The sequence below is a fragment of the Solanum lycopersicum genome, chromosome 3, assembly GCF_036512215.1.
Source record: "Solanum lycopersicum chromosome 3, SLM_r2.1".
NCBI lineage: Eukaryota > Viridiplantae > Streptophyta > Magnoliopsida > Solanales > Solanaceae > Solanum > Solanum lycopersicum.
This window is the reverse complement of record NC_090802.1, coordinates 51230885-51253827: the sequence shown is the minus strand read 5'-3', so window position 1 is coordinate 51253827 and position 22943 is coordinate 51230885. Positions and strand designations below refer to the sequence as shown.

Here is a 22943-nt window from a genome sequence, read left to right as displayed (position 1 = left end):
TAAAAACAAGCACGAAATTAGAAATTATGGGGGCTGATCTTTGAATAGGAAAAAGAGTGGATCTGTAGGGTCCTAAATGAATTGGCTTATTTGAAAAAGGCCTTGAGATCTATCTCGTGTCTGGTATTGCTTGGTTCTACTCTGCGAGAACACCGAATCATTCTTTTGAAGCTCATCTTCTTCATCATAAATGATCCGCTTGCCCCGAAATGACCTGGACCAATAGGGGTTTCCAACTGGCCGAAAATCCCTTCTAGCTGATTTGATATTTGTGTGCTGCGAACTGCCATTCTACTTATGTATTATACTAGATATCATGTGATCGTATCAGTGCAGGTCCAATATATATTAGTTTTTTTAATTTATGTGATACAAATAAAATTTGAAAAATTAAATTAATTTTTTTATATGTATTTTTTTTAAAAAAATTAAATTGTTAATTTATGTACTTTATGTCATTTTCGAATAATATATGTTACTTCATCTTTTTATTTTATGTGATACAAGTGATTTTAGGAAAGTCAACGAAATTTCTTATATGGATCTCACATATTTTTAGTTGTCATTTTACTATGATCATAGTACTTTATAGTTCTTATATTATTTTCGAACAATATATGCAACTTTCTTTAATTTCGATAAAAATAAGGTAGTCAACCAAATTTCATTATGTTTTCTAACTTTGTTATGTAAATTTATGCAAGCAAAAATAAATAAAGATGTTTCTAGAACTATTGAATTTTCTTGTTATCATTTTTGGTGGATTTTTGCTTGCATAAATTTACATTTTTACCTTTAATCATCATTCACTTCATATATAGAAAGATGTTTCTAGAATAATTTATTCTTGATAGATTTTTGTTAGAATAAATTTACACTATTATTCGTCGTTTTTTACAAATATATCATCCTATTCATTTTTATTTGTAAAGTTACTTTTTAACATCTTTTGCTTTAATTTCAATCTAATATATATTATTAATTTTATCACAAATATTTATTTTCAAGTATATTAATTAGAGTCCAAATAAAGATGGAAATAATTAACTCATGATAATTTTTATATAAAAAGTAGGCATTTTTCGTAAGCATAATGAATAGAAAAAATATTAAGAATTAGATTAAAGTAATACTAAAATAGAGTAATAATAAAATAGATATATCACAATAACTCACAAAAGAAAAGAAAGTTAAGTAATAACAAAATAAGTTAATGGTAATAACAAGGAATTTTTTTAAAAAAAAGTGACAATAAGGTTTCAAAATAAATGGGTGGTGATATAAGCCTTGAGTATTGGGTGTAGGTGACAATTATGTGATTAATGATTAAGGATTGTGGAGTTGCCTTCAAGTTTATAACTAGACAGTTTGGTCCACTTAATTAAATGAAGGGTAAAAGGTAATTTCATAATGCCTAATTTAACCAACTTTTGTGAGAATTAAATGAGGGATAAAAGGGTAAATTGACAAAATCAAACCTAATTTAACCAATTTTGGATGGAAATATCGAGCCAAAAGGGGAAATAAAAGATTTTATCCCCCCCCCCCCCCGCTTCCAGCCGTCGTTATTCGTCATTTTCTTCCTCTTCTTCTTCTTCTTCTGCTCTCTTCTTTGCTTGCTTAATTATTTTTCTTCCCGCTCTCTTCATCTTTTTCATCTTGTACATTCTGGACTTCGCTACCAGTGCTTGAACTTTCTTCTTTTTAAATCAGATTTATCTATCTGTAATTAGTGGATCAAATTTCTTTTTGTTCAATTGGGATTATTTCATAAGCGATTAGGTCACACACCGTTGTTTCTGGTAAGTAAAATTAATAATTATTTGAAATCAATTCATTATCATATGATCTACATGTAATTTTTTCAATAATTTGCATTCGCGTTTTCAACATATTGTTATATATGTTGCAACAGTTGACTATTGTAACATATTATAGTCATATGTAGCAACATAAATGTTATTTCAATCGCAACAAAACAGTAATAAGTAGTAGATTATGACTTACATTTCGCAACTGAAAAGCCATATGTGACAACATATGATATAACATAAAAATGTTACCACATTTGATTTCTTTCACAACTGAACAGTCATATGTAGCAACATATGAGTTACATTTCGCAACAGAAAAATCATATGTGGCAACATATTATATAACATAAAAAATGTTACCACATGTGATTTATTTTTCACAATATAACAGTTATATATAGCAACATATGACTTACATCTTACCACAAAATAGTCATATGTTGCGACAAATGATATAATATAAACATGTCACCACATGTGATTTATTGTCACTACAGAACAGTCATATGTAGCAAAATATGAGTTACATTTTGCAACAGGATATCCATATGTTACAACATATGATATAACATAAAAATGTTGCCAATGTGATTTATTTGTCACAACAGAACAGTCATATGTAGCAACTTATGACTTACATCTCACCACAGAATAATCATATGTTGCAACATATACTAATTTTTCATAATTACTAATTATTATTTAATTAATTTCGTCAGGTACAATGTCATTATTAGTAGGGATTGATTATCGTGGTGAATGGGTCGAGAAGAAAAATTGATTTATATGGCGTTGTGAGGATTGTAAAAAACGAGGAGCTTGTTCAGTAGGGATGTATGTCGAAAGAAATATTTTGTATGATGATTTCTTCAATTTAGTCGTGCAAAAGTTTGGATACAACTGTAAACCGCAAGATCTTGTCATGAGTTACATTTTCCATTTTTCATAATGAGAAGGATTTACCTTTAAGAATAACTAATCAATCTAGTTTGCTTGTTTATTTTGGCGGAGCAGAGAAACCGCCCATATTAAGAGTCTACGTGGAAGACTATCGAGGAGAATCATTATGTAGACGAAGGCCAACAAGATATGTTTAATTATGAATCTAATCTTGCGGACACGAATAATCCTGATGATGAAATTGAAATAGATGAAGGTGAAGGTCAAGATTAAGGGACGGACCTTGAGAGCAACTTTCCTCATACACCTATAGTTGACAGCAACAATCCATGTGCTTATCAAACTTTACATGTGAATAATATTCAAGATGACAAAATATGTTTTTATAAGGGAATGACATTCAAGAACAAGCAAGAAATGACAAATTCATTGAAAATTGCTTGCTTGAAAAAAGATTTTAGACTGAAAAAGGTGATCAATTCTTGTAATGTGTTTTTCTTTAGATGTTCATATTCGGATTGCAATTGGTGGCTGAGGTTTGTGAAATTTACAAGTAGAGACAGGTTTGCCATTAGAATCTATGAAAAGTACCATACGTGTGGTTTAGAGCATCTTACAAGCCATAATCCCCACGCCACGACAAAAGTCATAGGTAAATACTTTGAAAATAGATTTCTCAATGGTAAAGGCTCAAGAGATATGTCAAATCAACTCCGCACATAATTGAGTTGTAAGGTAAGCTATTGGAAGATTTATAAGGGCATGGAGCATGTTAAGTCTAATGTCAGGGGAACACATGAGCATGGATATGTAGTGCTTAATGTGTACCGTTATATGCTTGAAGTTGCGAATCTTGGAAGCAAGATGACATTGTCACTCAATGAAATGGGAGGTTCCAATACTTCTTTGTATCATGTGATGCTTTGATAATTGGTTTTCAAAATATGAGAAAATTAATAGACGTTAATGGCACATTCCTCAGGAGCAAGTATAGAGGAGTTCTGCTATCGGCGGTTGCACAAGATGCGGAGAAATATATATTTTCAGTGGCTTTCTGTGTCGTGGAATATGATGCCTCATACGAATATATTTTTTTCAAAATATGAGAAGTTTTATAGATGATACTGATGAGTTGTGTATTATCTCTGATAGACATCCAAGTATTGGAAAGATGGTTATGAGAATCTACCTTGCATTATTGTTGCTTGAGACACCTTAGTAAAAATATTCAAAATAACTTTCATAATTCGAAGGTATTGTCCCATTTTTATAAAGCAGCAAAGGCGTATGATATATGTCAGTTCAATGACCATTTCAATCAAATAAGAGATTTCGTACCAAAGACGGCAGAAACTCTTGAACATATTGAATTCCACACATGGAGTAGGGCATTTTGCCTGGGAAATAGGTATCATCTCATTTGAGTTTACTTTTACTTTATGTGCTTTGTTTGATTTTTATCTTTTGTTGTGTAGATATATCATTATGACGTCAAACATCGCCGAATCAGTGAATGCTATGTTTGATGTTGAAAGAGAATTTCCATTGTCGTTCTATTTGATAAAATAAAAAAGAAGATTTGCATTATTATTTCACTAGAGGCGTATGGAACTGGTACACCCTGCAAATAGATTTGTTCTCTCAATTGAAAAAGAAATATCAGACCATGTAAACGCGGGCAATAAGTTGTTGTTCCATCAAATCTCTAACTACAAGTTCATTTGTACTTATAAAAAAATTTACTTGGACAAAATACCTTTCCGACTTGCAATCGCAGCGCTTCGATCCCAACATGGTGCCGATTTTGAAAATCAGATTTACCTGTACTCCTCTTCATATTATTCGGTGGAAAAAGTACATAATGACATATTGCAAGGAAATTCACCCGGTGCCACCTGAAGATTCTTGAATTGTCCCTTTGGATATCATACAGAGAGAAATACCTCCTCGTATGTTGATCCTAGTAAATCCGGAAAAAGGACATATAAGAGACAGCGTGGAGTTGGTAAATCATTTCCAACAAGAAAAAACAAGTGTTCTGTACGTAGGGACTTTGGCCACAAAAAAACCACATACCCAAATCAAAATGCCCTATAAAAAGTGTGGTTGAATTTTAATGAATGTTCTTTCTTATTTGAGGATGACCCCTATATTCTAATCTTATTTATAATCAACTTATGTGATGTTATTTATATATAATTATGACAACATATGTCAATTATGTGTTGCTACTTACAACAAAATATTCATTTGTTGCGACATATGACAATTGTGTTGCCACTTGACACAGAATATTGCATCTGTGGCGACATATGTCACTTATGTGTTAGATCTTACAACATAAAATTGCATTTGTCTCAACATATGTCAATAATGTCTTACAAGTACAACAAAAATGAATCTGTACCAACATATTTTTTTAAAATATTTACGTGTAATATGATAATATCATTACTGTCATTGGAACAACTTTCAAGAAAAAAACTTTAATGACTTGACTCTTCAAATTTTACCCTTTTTTCAAACAAAAAAAAGTAGATGCATTTGAAAAACTTTTACTTGTCTCTTCTCTTCTCTTTCATCTTTTCAAATTTCACTAAATATTCAATATGAATAAGAAATCTTCAAAAATCACTATGACTAAAAAAAATTCATTCATTCCCTTCCGAGGGAAATTTTAATTGATATCATTCAAAGGTTGCTTCCTACTCCCTGCAAGATTTAATGAGGGTTAAATTTTTGTATGTATGTATTAATCAATTTTCGCTCTTTAATTTCATTTCCTAATCATTTTATTTCATTTTGCAGCTCCAGGTTCCTTAATGAAATAGCTAATGAACGTTCTGAATATCATAAGGTAAATTTTCTCAGGTTTCCTTATAGTAGATGGTCGATTATTGAAGAAGCCATTTCTTTTCAAAAATTTACAGAGTATCAGGGAATCCAGAAGCCTTATACAGAAAAGGCGTGGTAATTTTTTATATTTTTTTACTGTATTCACTTTTTTATAATTTTGAATTTTCAATATGTTATTTCTTCTGCAGTATGATTTTTTCAACTTTAGCGATCCAACTGCATTGAAAATGATTAATCAAGCAGCAAACGGTGTCTACAGTAGAGCTTAGTATGTGCTTGTCATAATGTCAATCTTCAGTGGTGGTAAAACCATGAGTGCAGGCTTAATGTTCAATGCCAAAAAAATGAGCCAGTAATAGTGAGAAAATGTTGAATTCATTTGCGAAATATTTTATATGCTCAGTATGTGTCAGGACCTCGTTTTGGGAAGAGGACCCATTTATTGCATGTTCATCAATTTGAGCAAATCGGTCGCATAAATAATTTTCCCTGGAGAAGACACTACAATGAAGATGATATTCATTGTGATTTATGTATGTGTGATATAGAACTAGATTATCTAGTTAATTTTCTCACTCCTACGAGGGATTAATTAAATTTCCATATGTGACAACATATGTAAAGAACTTGCAAATTCACGGTGAGAAATGTTGTCATTCATTATTTTGAAATGATTTTTTAATTTGATCGTTCTCTCTAAATAAAAAGTGTGATTAATTTTGAACAAATTTATCTGTGTCAACATATAACAATTATGTGTTATATCATGCAACAGAATATTTCATATGTAGCAACATATGTCAATCATGCCTTATATATTACAATATAACGTATATGTGTTAACATATATCACCTATGTTTTAGATATTACAACAAAATACTATAGATGTGGCAACATATGTCAATTATAAATTTAAAAACAAATTGTAAATATATATTTAAATAATGATTATGTGTAAGTGTTGTATTCTGAACAATCAAATCTATAATTACTGCCATTTCAAAATAGGTTAGGTTTAATAATTACGACTCTTCAATGTTTTTACTTTGTTGAAAAGTCATCTCTTGAAACTTTTCAAATTTGTTATACTTATATAAGAACACAACAGAAATTAGGGATAAGTCAAAATATGTCTTCTCTTTGTCTTAATTCTCAAAGATGGTTTCAACTAGGAAAAACTTCATTGAGTCCCTCCCGATTCCTCAATGAAGTCGCTAATGAACGTTCTACATATCAGAAGATAAACATCGCCCAACTTTACCCCTGAACCTACATGGACAATGAATTAACATGCCATCTCTTTCATGAAAATTCGCATAGCATCAGAGAACTTAGAAGCCTTATACTGAATAGGCGTGGTAATTTTAATGTTTTTCATTTTTCCACATTTTCATCAATGTATTTTGTATTCTTAATGTGTTCTTTCTTTTATAATTTGATTTTTTCAATTGTAATGATCCAACTGCATTAAAAATGGTCAAAAAAGCAATAGAAGGTGGCCACCGTGGTGTAGAGTATGTATTTGCCGTAATTTCAATCTTTGAAGGCAGTATATCCACGAGAAAAGGCTTGATGTGCATTGACAACATGAGAAAAAACATGTCAATAATAGTGAGAAGATATTGACACCATTTGCGATACATTTTGAATCAAATGTGGGTGGAGAACCTAATATTTTGGGAGAAAGACCCATTTGTTGCATTGTGCATCAACCCCATCAAATCGCCCGCATGAATGGTTGGCCCAGGGGAAACAACGATGAAGATGATATTCGTTGTGAATTGTATAGTTGTGATTTAGAACTAGATTATCTAGTTAAAATTCTTCCTCATACGACTGTGTGAGATTAATTTAATCTGTGCCAACATATGTCATATGGTGGAAATGTTGTCTTTTTTTCTTTTGTACTTATTTTGGATTTAAATATGTGGCAACATATGATATATGGTGAAAATGTTGTCTTTTTGTCTTTTGTACTTATTTTCGAATTATGATATAACATATGTACTTATTTTCGAATTAAATATGTGGCAACATTAAATACTTGCCTCTTCGTCTTTGAATTAAATATGTGGCATCATATACTTTTCACATTCTTCATCTTTGATGTTTCATCTGTGCCAACATATGCAATATCTGTTGTTAAAATTGCAACAAATAGTGCTTCCGTGGCAATATATAACTATAAAAAATGGGTCTTTTGGAGGTTATTCAATTAAATTGTCACCTAATTCGATATGTAGCACTAATATATAGTCCTACAACATGCCTAAGTAACAAACAACCCTCATTCGATTCTATCAATTATATTTAGAAAGACTATCATCCCACTAGTTCGTCATACAATGACCAAGTAAATCTATATGATAGTTATATAACACCCTAGTAAATCGTTGTTCCAAATGTTATACCTTATTTTTATTGCTTAATTATGGTCTAAGTCACTAAAATTTGGTCCAACTTTTTATTTTTTCATTCCTAAATCGATCAATTCGTAACTAGTCCCTCCTTGATGTTTCATCTGTGCCAATATATGCAGTTTATGTTGTTGAAATTGCAACAGATATTGTATCTGTGGCAACCTATAACTATAACGTGTAAGTACTTTTTAAAACTGACTCAATGATAGGCAAAGCCCATTCTATTAAACTAAAACTAAAATTGGCCCAATTGACCAATTATTTCACTTCTAGAAATACATATATATATTTACTAGTAAAATACGTCAAAATCAACCTTCATCGAGTCTTAAAACACTCTTTAAATTAATCGATTTTTTGATTGATTAAATAATACCTCTATAAGATAGTAGTGTTTTGTGGAATAATTAAAAGTTTGATATTGGTGATGAGAGAGTACTTTAAACTGAACATAAATGGTGTTGCTTCTTTTACCTTAGCTATTTAAATATGACTTATGAAAAAATTAATATAAATTACCATGTTTATATATTTGCGAGCGAAATATACAAGAGTATTGAAAAGTTTCTAATGTATAAATACAAAATTTGTATATACTTACCTTATTTTTTATATTCACATGTTAAATATATAAACCTCAGCATCCATAACATACCAAATTGTATTCAAACATACTGTAGCATTAGATGTCAATACATATTCTGCGCAAGAACAGAACATTAATTATGTGACCTATATATCTTAAATACAAAATAGGTGATTTTCAGGCTACAATAATATATGTACTCAAATTGCTTAGTAAACTATAACAATCACATCCTTGCGAATTGGGCGACTGACTTGACTTCTTCTTTGCAATATTAAGTCAAGTCAGACTCCACTCCCTCTTATCACTATTAAACCTATTGATTTTTCAACTTCTCAATTATTTTTTAATATTTTTATTTGTTTTACTCAAAATCAATTTTTCCCTAAAATTTCGTGTTAACCCATATTTACAACTTTTAATTTTTTCAAGCCAGATAGACTAAATTTTTTTTTAGAATTTTAACGCTATCAAGATTTATCAGGGTTATAATTTAGCACTACTTAACTTGAAAACTGAGGATAGATATAGATGGCTATAATACTCATTTTCAATTATTGAGGATTGTAGATGTGAATTTTAACGTGCTTGACATTGGGTGTAATTCACGTGAAATGCTTGGCAAAACGAGTGGGCTTAGATGCAATTTTTTTGAATAAAGAAGAAGACTATAAAATCAAGTTTGCTTAAGTAAAGTAGTCACTTTTTTTTTAATCAAGATCAAGTGTTTACTTTTTAGTAGAACTGTCAATATGGGCTAGCCCACCCCATCCGGGCTAACTCATACAGGCTTTGACATTTTACGGGTCAGGCCGGGCTAGTCCATTTTTTATGTGGGCCAGAAAATGGTCGGCCCAGCCCACAAGTACGTGGGCTACAGGCTTGCCGGGCCAGCTCACTTTTTAAAAAATTATACTTTTTTATAATTATTAAATTAAATTATAAATTATAATTTAAAAATATTATTATAAATATCGACAAAACAATATTACATTATGTTAGGCCTCATTTGTTTTTGAATCTTAATCATTCAGATTTGCCTCATGTATTTGTTTTTAAGAACTGGATCTTAATTATTCAGATTCAGTTCATTAAGTTCGTTTGTTTTATTTTTTTATAAGTTTCTTAATGGGTCTGGATATATCTGAATGAATCAGATCTATAACACACCCTTAATACTATTCAGACTAAAAAATAAGACTCCTATCTTAATTCAACTAAATCATAACAACTTATAAAAGTTGTTTTCTTATTTAATTAATATTTAATTACATGCTTGACATTATAATTTTCTTTATTCATATTAAGTTAATATACATCTTTTACTTTCATAAATGTCACGACTCAAATCGGGTCGCGACTGGCACCCACACTTACCCTCCTATGTGAGCGAACCAACCAATCTAAACCTTAACATTTCAATAAAATATCAACAGAAAGTAATGCGGAAGACTTAAACTCATTAATAAAAACCAATTCAATAACTTCTAAAATCTCAACAATTATTATTATCCCCAAAATATGGAAGTCATCATCACAAGAACATCTACTTCAAATTACTAAATCTAAGAGTATCTAAGAAGCTAAAATACATAAACAGCTAGTCCATGCCGGAACTTCAAGGCATCAAGACATGAAGAGGAGGATCCAGTCCAAGCTAGAAGCATTAGCTCACCCTGATATCCGGAGTAATGAAGACTGGCTAGAGTTGCGGTTGAGTTGAGGACGACGGTACGTTTGCTGCACTCCACAATTTACAAAGAAAATAAATACAAGTAGGGGTCAGTACAAAAACAAGTACTGAGTAGGTATCATCGGCCAACTCAAAATAGAAAACAGTATATATCAGATAACATCATAAAATCAACTAATATCCTTAGCATGCAGCATTTACAATTACCATAACCCTTGGTTACAACACCAAGCACATCAATGAGGACTCACGCCTCCTCATCATACTCATTTGGGAATTAGGTTCATTAGATTGAGTATATTAACATCTTTCAAGATTCATTATCTTTATTCCTCTCGTGTCGGTACGTGACACTCCGCTCCTCATATACTATCCTGGTACCGGAACGTGGCACCCGATCCTCATCCTATCCTGCTGTCAGAACGTGACACCCGATCCATATTCTATCCTGGTATCGGAACGTGGCACCCGATCCATATACTATCCTGGTGTCGGAACGTGACACTCCGATCCTCATATACTATCCTGGTACCGGAACGTGGCACCCGATCCATATACTATCCTGGTGTCGGAACGTGACACTCCGATCCTCATATACTATCCTGGTACCGGAACGTGGCACCCGATCCCCTAATCTCACTACTTTCGTTCATCAAGCCTTCTTTTACACTAAGGCATCATCATTAACAAAGTAGATTAGGGTTTCTCAAGATTTAGGATTCAATAGCTTCATCATGCTTATTTTGTCACAATTACATAATCACATTCATGCAAGCATACAATTAAGCATATAGAAGGGTTTACAACACTACCCAATTCATATTATTCGCTATTAAGAGTTTACTACGAATAGTATAAAAACCATAACCTACCTCCACCAAAGATTCGTGATCAAGCAAGCAATTTCCTCAAGATCTTTGCTTTCCTCTTCGTTTCCCTCTCTCTCTCGATCGTTTCTCCCTCTCTTTCTGTTCTTTTCTTTTTCTTATTCAAGCCCTCTTTCTTTTACCCTAATTAGCATATAATTAAGTATAAAAGATGGCAATAGTAACCCCTTAATTAACTCAAGGTTACCTCTTTTAACCCCCAAGTAATTGAGTTATTAATATTAAACCACTAACTTTATAATTATAAGCCATAATAGTCCAAAACGCCCCTTAAAATAATTACAGAAATCCGACTCAGTCTGGGATTACGCAGCTTGTGACGGCCCGTCGTGCTTGCGACGGTCCGTCCTGCTGCTCCGTCACAGAGTTCAGAGACTCAATTCTCTGAAGAGTCTGTGACGGTCCGTTACGTCTGTGACGGTCCGTCCTGCCATTCCGTTACGAAGTTCAGAGAGTCGATTTCAGTATCCATTTTTCAGAATTTCTAAGTGTTTTGAAACGAGACCCCCTCGACGGTCCGTCGTGCCCATGACGTTCCGTCGTGGGATTCGTCGTCTCAGCCAGTTTTCCAGAAATAACGTCTGTTGCTCAAAACGACAAAACAGGTCGTTACAATAAATTAATCAATATATTTGAATTGATAAGCACTCTCATGATATAATATTTAGCACGATTTCGAAAAATAAGAAAATATTAGTTATTTAATCGATAACAATAATAAATTTCTATAATAAAATAAAATAAATATTTTTTCTAAACTATATATTTACTTACTCTATATAAACTATTTTAAATTGCATTATATTAGATTCTCAAAATATTTTGAGTGCAAAAAATAGTCATATTAATAATGTAACTTGATGTTGTGTTCTTAAAAGATAAATCATATTGCCTTGTTACGGTAAAAAATGTTCGAAATATTATTTTATATGAAAAAAAAACTATTTTACTAACAAGGTTTTGATAATATTTTATTGATATAATGCTTAATTTCATATGTGCATTCATGTATTGAAAACAAACTGTCTCAATAATTTAGTGTTCAAATTCAGAGACAATATTTTAATATTCAGATGTTTATTCGGATTTACACATCTAGATCTTAATGCACATCTTAATATATAAGCGCGTATTCAAATTCAGACGTTTTAATCTTAATGGAAACAAATGAGACATTAATGTCACTACTTGTTAACAAAATTCACAAATAAAATTATCTTTATAATATTTAGGGAAAATGCACAAGTACCCCCAAGACTATGACCGAAATCACAAAGACACACCTTACTAAGGTCGTACTACCCCCCTAAACTTTTTTTTTTGTAATTTTGTGTACCTCTTTGGCTTACGTGGCATCCAAATATCTCCGGCGCGCCTCAATTGCGTGGAGTCACATAGAGTGCCACATAAGACAAAAAGGTGTATAAAATTAAAAAAAAATTCAGGGGTAATAGGACCTTAGTTTAGTTAAGGTGTGTCTCTGGGATTTTGGTCATAGTCTAGGGGGTACTTGTGCGTTTTCCTTGATATTTATTAATTTTTTTCAACTAAAAGTATAAATATGTAAATAGAAATATTAAACTAATTGTTTTTATTTTGGACTCTCTTTATTTTTAAATTTTAATATTATATTATATTTTTAATTAATTTTTATTGGCCCACGGGCCGGCCTTATCGATATTTCTCAAGCCCCCTAAATGAGCAGGCTTAGTCAGGCCGGGTTGAAAAGCCCTTTTCTTAAATGGGCTCTAAAAATCTTAGCACAACCCTATTAAATCCCGGGTTAGGCTAGGACGGTCCAACGAGCCTAGCCCATATTGACGGCTCTACTTTTTAGGTGAAGTCAAATTTGAGTCATATTTTCTTTTTCTAGTTCCAAGTGGGCCAATGAAGAAAATTATCTATAAGATGATATATTTTCGAGAGACCCTTATTTTATTAAAAAAAGATACTAGAATCAAAATGTATTGTATCATCTTTAACTTGATCAACACTGTTTGTTCTGACATCGTCATATACTGAATGTTTTTTCATAGTAAATAAAAGGGATAATGCCCAAGTACCCCCTCAACCTATGTCCGAAATCTCAGAGACACACTTATACTATACTAAGGTCCTATTACCCCACTGAACTTATTTTATTAGTAACTTTTTACCCCTTTTTAGTTTACGTGGCACTATCTTGTGGGCCCAACGATGGTTGACTTTTTTTTTCAAACTAGTGTCACGTAGGCTAAAAAGGGGTAGAAAATTACATATAAGATAAGTTCAGGGGGGTAATAGGACCTTACTATAGTATAAGTGTGTCCATGGGATTTCGGGCATAGGTTGAGTGGGTACTTGGGTATTTTCCCTAAATAAAATAAAATACACTAAATATTTTTAGTAAAACTACAATGAATAATATATAATTATTAAGAGATCATGAATATTACAATGATTTATTAATTTACAGTGAATAAACAATGAACATTATCTGAAATGAATCATACATCATACAATATACTTTATCTGAAATGAATGTGAATATATATATATATAAAATAAATAATAGACACCATTAAGTCGATTATTCAATTTTTACATCTGTAGAACGTTTTATTGTTTACTAATCCAAGAAAAAAACTTCGAAATTGTAAAATATTTAAAAAAAATAACTTACCCATTTCTAGTCGAACACGATTTTAGTTCAGAAAGATGACAGAGAGTAACGTTTGGAGAGGACGAGGAAAATAACGGAGATACATATAGTCAGTCGGAGAGGAAGATAATGGAAGAGAGATAGACGATTTCCTAATTTTTAAGGAAAAAGAAGAACAATCCCCCAAGAGAGAAGGGAGAGGAAGAAGAAGATGAAAAAACTTTTTTTTTAAAAAAAATATTTTAGATTGAATTATAGAAGTGTTTTTTCTTTTTTTTTGTATTTTATAAAAGATTAGAAAGTTTTAAAAATGTTAATTTGGTCTCATATTTACTCAATTACATTTTAAAGAGGATTTGACCAGCATTTTGGTCAATCTGTCACCAAAAACAAAGACTTATGACACCGTTCCCTTAATTTTTTCTAATAACAATAACTTAATATGTTTCTTCAACTATTCAATTTTTTTGTTATTATTTTTGGTAGATTTTTGCTAGCGTGAAATTACATTTTTGCTCTTGATCATTATTCATTTCATGTATGGAAAGATGATTTTAGAATTATTTATTATCTTTCTTAATAGACTTTTGTTAGTGTGTAATTATATTTTTACCCTTAATCGTCCTTCCACTTCACTCTTCCATATAATAGAAATTACGGGATTAATTAAATCTATAACTTCTAATGCGGAATGTAAATCTATAAAACTTGAATGACGTCAACTTTATATACTATCGTTCGGATAACACTAAAGTGTCCTGGGATTAAATTATAGGAAAAATCTTTTTAGTCAGAAATTTTGGCCAGATTGATTTTTTTTTAGGAAAAAATTTACTCACACTGAGTGTTTACATTAAGTCAATGCAAAATGTATTAATATGTGATTAAATGAAGTAAAAATTAGCTATAAATTTAAACACATGAGATGCATACATTGGGAATTTAAACACATGAGATGGAAAATGTATTCCAGTTGTACTAATTAAGGATAACTCATTCTATCTTTCAGAAAAGAATAGGGAATTGAGGTTGTGTATGGTGCGAAGGAAAATATTTTCTTGGAAAACAAGTAGATTTTGAACTTATTTTCTCATGTTTGGTTGGTGAGTAGAAATTTTTTCATGGAAATGATTTTTTAATGTTTGATTTAAGAGAGAAAAATGTTTTTGAGAGATATCTTTTATTTTTACTAGAGTAGAAAATAATTTATGAAATTGAAAATATTTTTTAAAATAATTTTTATTTGGGGTGGTGGGGGTGGGGGAAGGGATAAGAGTGAAAAAATAAAAATTTGAACTTTATAGTATTTTTAAAAAATAAAATTAATTTTTGGGGGGTTGGGGGTGGTGGGGGCCGGTCGGGAGGGGGAGGGGAGGAGGGGTAAGAGTTTAAAAATAAAAATTTGAAGTTGAAAATATTTTTAAAAAGCAAAATTATTTTTTTGGGGAGGGGGGGAGGCTGGCTGGTGGTGGGTGGGTGGGGGTCAGGGATCGGATAAAAAAAAATTAATTTTTTTTTAAAAAATTGTTGTTTTTCTCAAAAAAAAATGTAATTTGAAATTGGAGGAGAGTTTCGAAAAATGTTTTCCTTAATATTTGAAAATTCAAATCAACTCATTTTCCTCAAAATTAAGGAAAATGACTTCACTTAAAAAATTAAGGAAAACATTTTCCAAAACCCTCCTCCAATTTCAACTTTTTTTTTTTTGGGAAAAACATTAATTTTTAAAAAATATGTTCAATTTTAAAATTTTATTTTTTCACCCGATCCCTGACCCCTCCCCCCACGCACCACCTCCCCCCCAACCCCACCCTCTCCCCGAAAAATTAATTTTGCTTTTTAAAATATTTTCAACTTCAAATTTTTATTTTATAAACGCCTACTCCCCCCCCCCCCCCCGTGCTTCCCCCTACTCCCCCAGCCCCCCACCCACCCACAATCCTCCAAAAAATTAATTTTGTTTTTTTAAAATACTATTAACTTTAATTTTTTATTTTTTCACTCCTACCCCCTCCCCCTCCCTCCCCTCCGCCCCCACTCCACTCCCACCATCACCCAAAAAAATAATAATTTTATTTTTAAAAAATATTTTCAATTTCATAAATTATTTTTTACTCTAGTAAAAATAAAAGATGTCTCTTAAATACATTTTTCATTCCTAAATCAAACTCTAAAAATTATTTTCGAAAAATATTTTCTATTCACCAACCAAATATGAGAAAATAAGTCCAAAATCTACTTGTTTTCCAGGAAAATATTTTCCTCCATACCAAACACACCGTGAGAGTGGCTCAATCCCTCAATTCTTTTTCTTTTTGGTTTCTCACCCGGTGTGGGGTATCCATATTAGAGTCTGACTAAATTTGAATTTGCGTTGAGAATTCTTACATTGGGAGATAAAACGCTCCCTGACAAAGGCGATTCTGTATCCAAGGGGACTCGAATTCGAGACCTCTTTGTTAAGGATGAAAGAGTACTTACTACTCCACCTAGAAATGACAATGGGGCGGGGTGGGTTTAAGGCTATGTGGGGGCGGGGAGGGGGGGTTAAGGTTATGTGGGACGGCTCAGATGTGATGCGAGTTGAAGTGAATTTTTTAAAATTAGTGCGGGGAGGGGCGGATTGCCGTATATGTAATTTTATTTGGATTCAAACTTAATTTTGACTTTTTATATGTTATAAAGTGATAAAATATTATTTATTATGATAATGAAAAGCTACTAAAATGTTCAAGATAATAGATGAAAATGATTTAATAAAAAATAATATAATTTCTTGCATGTTCCCAATTGACTTCTAAAAAATAAAATATTAAGTTACTATTTGTCACGACCCAAAACGGGTCGGGAGTGGCACCCACACTTATCCTACTATGTGAGCGAACCAACCGATCTAACCCCAACATTTTCTAACATAGTAAACAGAATATAATGCGGAAGACTTAAAACTCAATAATAACTTCTAAAACTCAAAACTTATCATTATCCCCAAAATCTGGAAGTCATCATCACAAGAACATCTATCCTCAAATTACTAATTCTAAAAGTATCTAGAAAGCTTAGAATAAATAAAAAGCTAGTCCATGCCGAAACTTCAAGGCATCAAGACATGAACAAGAAGATCCAGTCCAAGCTAGAAGCGTTAGCTCACCCTGAAATCCGGTGTAATGAAGACTGGCTAAAGTTGCGGTTGAGTTGAAGACGACGGTACGTTTGCTGTACTCCACAATAACAAAGGAAGAAACATACAAGTAGGGGTCAGTACAAAACACAGGTACTGAGTAGATATCATCGGCCAACTCAAAATAGAAAACAGTATATATCAGATAATATCATAAAATCAACTACAATACTCAACATGCGACATTTACAATTACCATAACCCTTGGTCACAACACCAAGCACATCAATGAGGACTCACGCCTCCCCATCATACTCATTTGGGAATTAGGTTCATTAAATTGAGTATATTAACATATTTCAAGATTCATTCTCTTTACTAATCCTGGTGCCGGAACGTGACACCCGATCCATATTCTATCCTGGTGTCGGAACGTGACACTCCGATCCTCATATACTATCATGGTACCGAAACGTGGCACCCGATCCATATACTATCCTGGTGTCGGAACGTGACACTCCGATCCTCATATACTATCCTGGTACCGGAACGTGGCACCCGATCCATATACTATCCTGCTGTCGGAACGTGACACTCCGATCCTCATCTACTATCCTGGTACCGGAACGTGGCACCCGATCCATATACTATCCTGGTGTCGGAATGTGACACTCCGATCCATATATTATCCTAGTACCGGAACGTGGCACCCGATCCCCTAATCTCACTACTTTCGTTCATCAAGTCTTCTTTTATACAAAGGCATCATCATTAACAAAGTAGATTAGGGTTTCTTTCAAGATTTAGGATTCAATAGCTTCACCATGCTTACTTTATCACAATTATATAATCACATTCATGCAAGCATACAATTAAGCATATAGAAGGGTTTACAACACTACCCAATACATATCATTCGCTATTAAGAGTTTACTACGAATAACATAAAATCATAACCTACCTCCATCGAAGATTCGTGATCAAGCAAGCAATTTCCCAAAGCTTCATTTTTCCTCTCTCTCGATCAATCGTTCTCCCTCTCTCTGTTCTTTCTGTTTTTCTTATTTAAACCCCTTTTTCTTTTACCCTAATTAGCATATAATTAAGTATAAAAGATGATGAATTAACCCATTAATTAATTTAAGGTTATCTCCTTTAACCCTCAAGAAATTGGGTTATTAATATTCAACCACTAACTTTATAATTATAAGCAGGAATAGTCCAAAACGCCCCTTAAAACATTTAACAGACATCCGACCCAGCCTGGGATTACGCAGTCTGTGACGGGTCGTCGTGCCTGCGACGGTCCGTCCTGCTGAGTCGTCACAGAGTTCAGAGACTCAATTTCATCACAGGGTCTGTGACGGTCCGTCGTGCCCACGATGGTCCGTCCTGCCATGTCGTCACGAAGTTCAGAGAGTCGATTTCAGTACCCAAATTTCAGAATTCTAAGTGTTTTGGAACGAGACCCCCACGACGGTCTGTCGTGCTCATGACGGTTCGTCGTGGGATCCGTCGACTTAACCAGTTTTTCCAGAAATAAAATCTGCTGCTCAAAACGACTAAACAGGTCGTTACACTATCCTATTAAATTAATATAATTTAATTAAAAAATAAATTTATTCTTATGAATTTTATTTTAATATCAAACATAACTAGAAAAAAAATGTCTCTTTTGATTCCTCACTCCACTGCAACCCATTTTGATCAATTCCTCAATTCAAATGTAATAAATACCCCCATCTTTTTGGAGATGAATAAAATGTCTCTTTTGAGGGTTAAAAAAAACCGAAAAAAAAAATTTATCCAGAAAAATCAATTAATTCTTGAAAAATAGATCAATTTTATGCGTGAAGTATTCATAATTGGGCAATTTTACCTTTAGTCAACTAACTCTTTTTCTTTGGGCATATTTAATACATAATTGAAGAGACTTTTTGATAAATTTTACATCTTTAATTGAAGATCATATAATTTGTTTTTTAAAATTATCTAAATTCAATGAATCAAAACTAAATAAATAAATTAAAACGATGAAAACTACTAGTTACCATTACATTTCAAATTGGAATATTACGTAATTATATGACTTAAAATAGCATAGTCTTTGAAAATTTCTACCATTTGAATTAATTAAAAAAATCCCCTGTTTCCTCCTTTTTCTCTTAACATTCGGATACATCACTCCAGCTTTATCATATACATTACAACTTTGTTTGTGTACAATATATCTAGTACAAAATATTATTGTTTATATATAACATCAATTATTTCAAACTAAATCAATATGAAGCTGATTTATAATTATATATCTGACACATAACGTAAATATTATTTGATATGTATCAAATAAAAAAATAATGTGTTTACAAATTCTAAAAATTAATTTAAAAAACTTTCACAATAAACATAACTAACGCTCAAATTATTGAGATTTCTAATACTCCATGCTTTCAAATTAGAATAACGATTGAAAGGGTGGGTGGTAGCTCATCCCATCCCATCCCATTTATATGTTGGACTTTAGCACATTGGCAAAAGACAATACGAACAAACTTGTAAAAGTGGCCCATTTTCAAACGGAAAAAATCCCCAAAATTCCTGTAGTGGGCCCTACCTACCCAAATTCAAATTCTTGGATGCCTAAACCCGGTCCCACTCCTTACAAGTCCGTTAGACTCAAATATCGAAATTTTCCTAAACTACTTTGCACCAAAATACAAAGGGAGGAGGAAGAAATAGTATTCTCAGCTCACAACAAAATTATGCAAGATTGATTTTGAGTGAAACAACCAGAGCTTTCATGGTGTTTCTTGTCGGCTGCTGCTAAGAAAATAATGGCGTTTTCACCTGAGAAATCAAATTTCAGGTCACCATTGAAAGGGCCGCCATCTCCTAGCTGGAATGATTTGTTGCTCAAGAACAAGAAAGCACTCAATCATGTCCTTTTCACTATGCATCTTCAATCAAGGTCTAATAAGCAAACCCCATCTTCATCCCCTTCTCCAAAACTTCGCAAATCCCTAGATTTCACTCTTCCCTCACTTGTATCCGATCCAATTTCTCTTCTTTCTGATGAAATACTTCTTTCCATTCTCTCTAAACTCCCTGATTCACAAAGAAATTCTAATTCTCTTGTATCTAAACGCTGGCTTAATCTCCAAGGTCGTCTCGTTCGGTCGATTAAGCTTCTTGATTGGGATTTCCTTGTTTCGGGTCGGTTGTTTGTTCGGTTTCCCAATCTTATCCATGTTGATTTGGTTAATGGGTCTCTGATTTCACCGGGGAATGCTGGTGTTTTTTGCTCTAACCGGTTGCTTTCTTCTCATGTGGATTGTAATGCTGATGCGAAAGATTGGTTTCTTAAGGAACGATTTGTGTTGCCTTCTGATGAGATTGATAATGGGTTGAGAATACTTGCAGGTGGGTGTCCTAATTTGCGTAGATTGTTGGTGGTAAATGCTAGTGAATTGGGATTGTTGGGGGTAGCTGAGGAATGTCCAACTTTGCAAGTGCTGGAATTGCACAGATGTAATGATCAGGTTCTTCGTGGTATCGCAGCCTGTCAGAACTTGCAGATATTGAGATTGATTGGAAATATTGATGGGTTTTATAAATCTTCGGTTACTGATATTGGATTGACTATTTTAGCTCAGGGATGTAAGAGATTGGTGAAACTGGAGCTGAGTGGTTGTGAAGGGAGCTATGAAGGGATTAAGGCAATAGCACAATGTTGTCAAATGCTCGAAGAGTTGATTCTTCGTGATCATAGGATGGAGGGTGGTTGGTTGTCTGCTCTTTCCTATTGTGAAAATTTGAACACCTTGAGGTTTATGTCTTGTAAGAGTATTGATCATTGTGGATGGTTTGATGAAGATGTAGGATCTTGCCCAACACTTGAAAGATTACATTTCGAGAAATGCCAATTAAGAAATAAGGAGAGTTTGAGAACATTGTTTCTACTATGTCAAGAAGTTAGAGAGGTTACTTTCCACAACTGTTGGGGACTGGATAATGAAATGTTCAGTCTATCCACTGGTCTAAGGTATTGGTTATATTATTCTGTTCTCGTTTACTTTGCTTGTTGTTGCTGGAAAATTCGTGCTGGATTAGCATTTTGTTATGCATTTGAAGTACATGAACTTATGGCTTTATGACCTTGAAATGTAGTTCCTTATTTTTATTAAAAATGACTTTGTAGTGTTGCTGTAACTCCCACCCCATGTGTATAATGGACGGCCAAATGAAGGGATAGTTTGCTTGTAATAGTGCATTTTATTTTGGTCATAGTATGCCCTTTGATCAATAAGTGTGATAGATTTCCTTAGCTATCTGTGTTGAGGATAGATTGATCTTTAAGGCCAGTTTGTATATGCTTTTGTAATCATGCACCCTCTTGGTGTTTCAGTTATTAGTGTTAACAATAAAAAAAGCCTTACCTTTTCTCGAAGAGTATACCCTTCCATCTTGCATTAAAGAAACCACATAATGTTGATGGCATGACAGTTATGTTTCGATTCATTATTGATGCTTGATTTATCAATGATATGTGTACTTTGAACTTGCTTCAGTTCTGACTGGCAATTTAGCATCATATCTTGTTTGCTTTCACTTGGAGCAACAGTAAAGTTGTCTCTGTGTGACCTATATATAGTTCACGGATTCGAGCCGTGGAAGTAGCAACTAATGCTTGCATTAGGAGAGTAGGTTGTCTACATCACACCCCTTGCGTGAACGTTGGCTGCTTTTTGCACCAGGCTGCCTTTTTTCGTTTACTTGAATAAAGGGCCTCTAATCGACTAAATAACATTATGTTGGATTTTGGGTGTCACAGCTTCGTTTTGGTGTTATTTTCAACAGGAGAGTGAAGTCTCTTTGCCTAGAAAGCTGTTCACTGCTCACAACTGAAGGCCTCGAATCTGCACTCCTTTCGTGGAAGGAGATCCAGAGCCTCAAGGTGATATCATGTGGCAATATAAAGGATAGTGAAATCAGTCCAGCACTTTCTACCTTATTCTCCATGCTAAAAGATTTTCGGTGGAGACCAGACACAAAATCTCTTCTTTCAGCTGGTCTTGTGGGAACTGGCATGCGAAAAAGAGGCAGTAAGTTATTCAAGAAGACGTGCGACTGGAAGTCACTGCCTGGTGCATAGACTGGCTTCCTCATCATGCATTCAGACAATAAATTATTCAAGAAGACGTGTGACTGGAAGTCACTGCCTGGTGTATAGACTGGCTTTCTCATCATGCATTCTGACAACTCTACTAGATTTTACCTCCTCATTTATGCATATGAGAACTCTTAACACATGAAAGAGGTCAGTGCGACACGTTGCTCATTATCCTGTATTTGTAGTCGCTTAAGTATGTAACGTAGGAACTGAAGGATCGAAGATCAGCACTTTCTCAGGGTAGAGATAGAGAAAGAGGCCTAAGTTAATGTATAGAGCTCGATGCTGTAACCTTAGGAGCATTCAGCTAAAGCCATCTTGCTGTATCTTTGTCAAGCTTAATGGTATTTCTGTATTGGAACCCCAAAAACTCTTGAAAGGGGTTTTCCTATCTATAATGTTATAAAGAATTTTGGCACCTTTTATGCCATGACTACTGCCTTCCACAATTGTATGAAAGCATATTTGATATGAACCATACCAGCAAGCATGTCATTTGTGGAGGAGACCAGGACCAGAATAATTTTCTACATCAATGGCATCTATGTCGAAACGATTTTCTTTTTTGGGGTTTCAAGACCTTCAGTCCTTTGGTAACTAAATTTATGGATCGAAAACTTGAAAATAAAAAAGGCTAGTAACCTTCTATTTGAGAGTTCTCTTTCAGACCTATTTTGATATAAGATGCAAAAGCAAAAGGAACCAACAATCTTGCAACATGTAAGACGTAATTTTTCATGCTCATGCATATAAATGATCCATTTGGTATTGAAATGGAACTACTCATCTACTCATACTCCGTTTTAGACTATTACAATTGGGGCACTCTCTATGATCAACTTACCTATAAT

General features: G+C 33.2%; 1 protein-coding gene across 2 annotated transcripts; it reads left to right on the top strand.

Moving 5' to 3' along the window:
- Window positions 1-19594: 19594 nt before the first annotated feature.
- Window positions 19595-22528, top strand: LOC101265808 (F-box protein At5g51370-like). Of its 2 annotated transcripts, none has more exons than XM_004235373.5 (2): window positions 19595-20964; window positions 21780-22528. In XM_004235373.5, the coding sequence occupies exons 1-2, from the start codon at window positions 19757-19759 to the stop codon at window positions 22072-22074; spliced, it is 1503 nt and encodes a 500-aa protein (XP_004235421.2). In that variant the 5' UTR covers window positions 19595-19756; the 3' UTR covers window positions 22075-22528. The 2 variants fall into 2 exon arrangements, with proteins under 2 accessions (XP_004235421.2, XP_010318165.1); XM_010319863.4 differs by having other exon boundaries at window positions 19622-20964; window positions 21754-22528.
- Window positions 22529-22943: the final 415 nt, after the last annotated feature.

Excerpts from the sequence above, each read along its gene's own strand:
- LOC101265808 (XM_004235373.5), top strand. The coding sequence starts at position 19,757 with ATGGCGTTTTCACCTGAGAAATCAAATTTCAGGTCACCATTGAAAGGG. Across the intron at positions 20,965-21,779 it reads AGTCTATCCACTGGTCTAAG|GAGAGTGAAGTCTCTTTGCC; the intron begins GTATTGGTTATA and ends TATTTTCAACAG.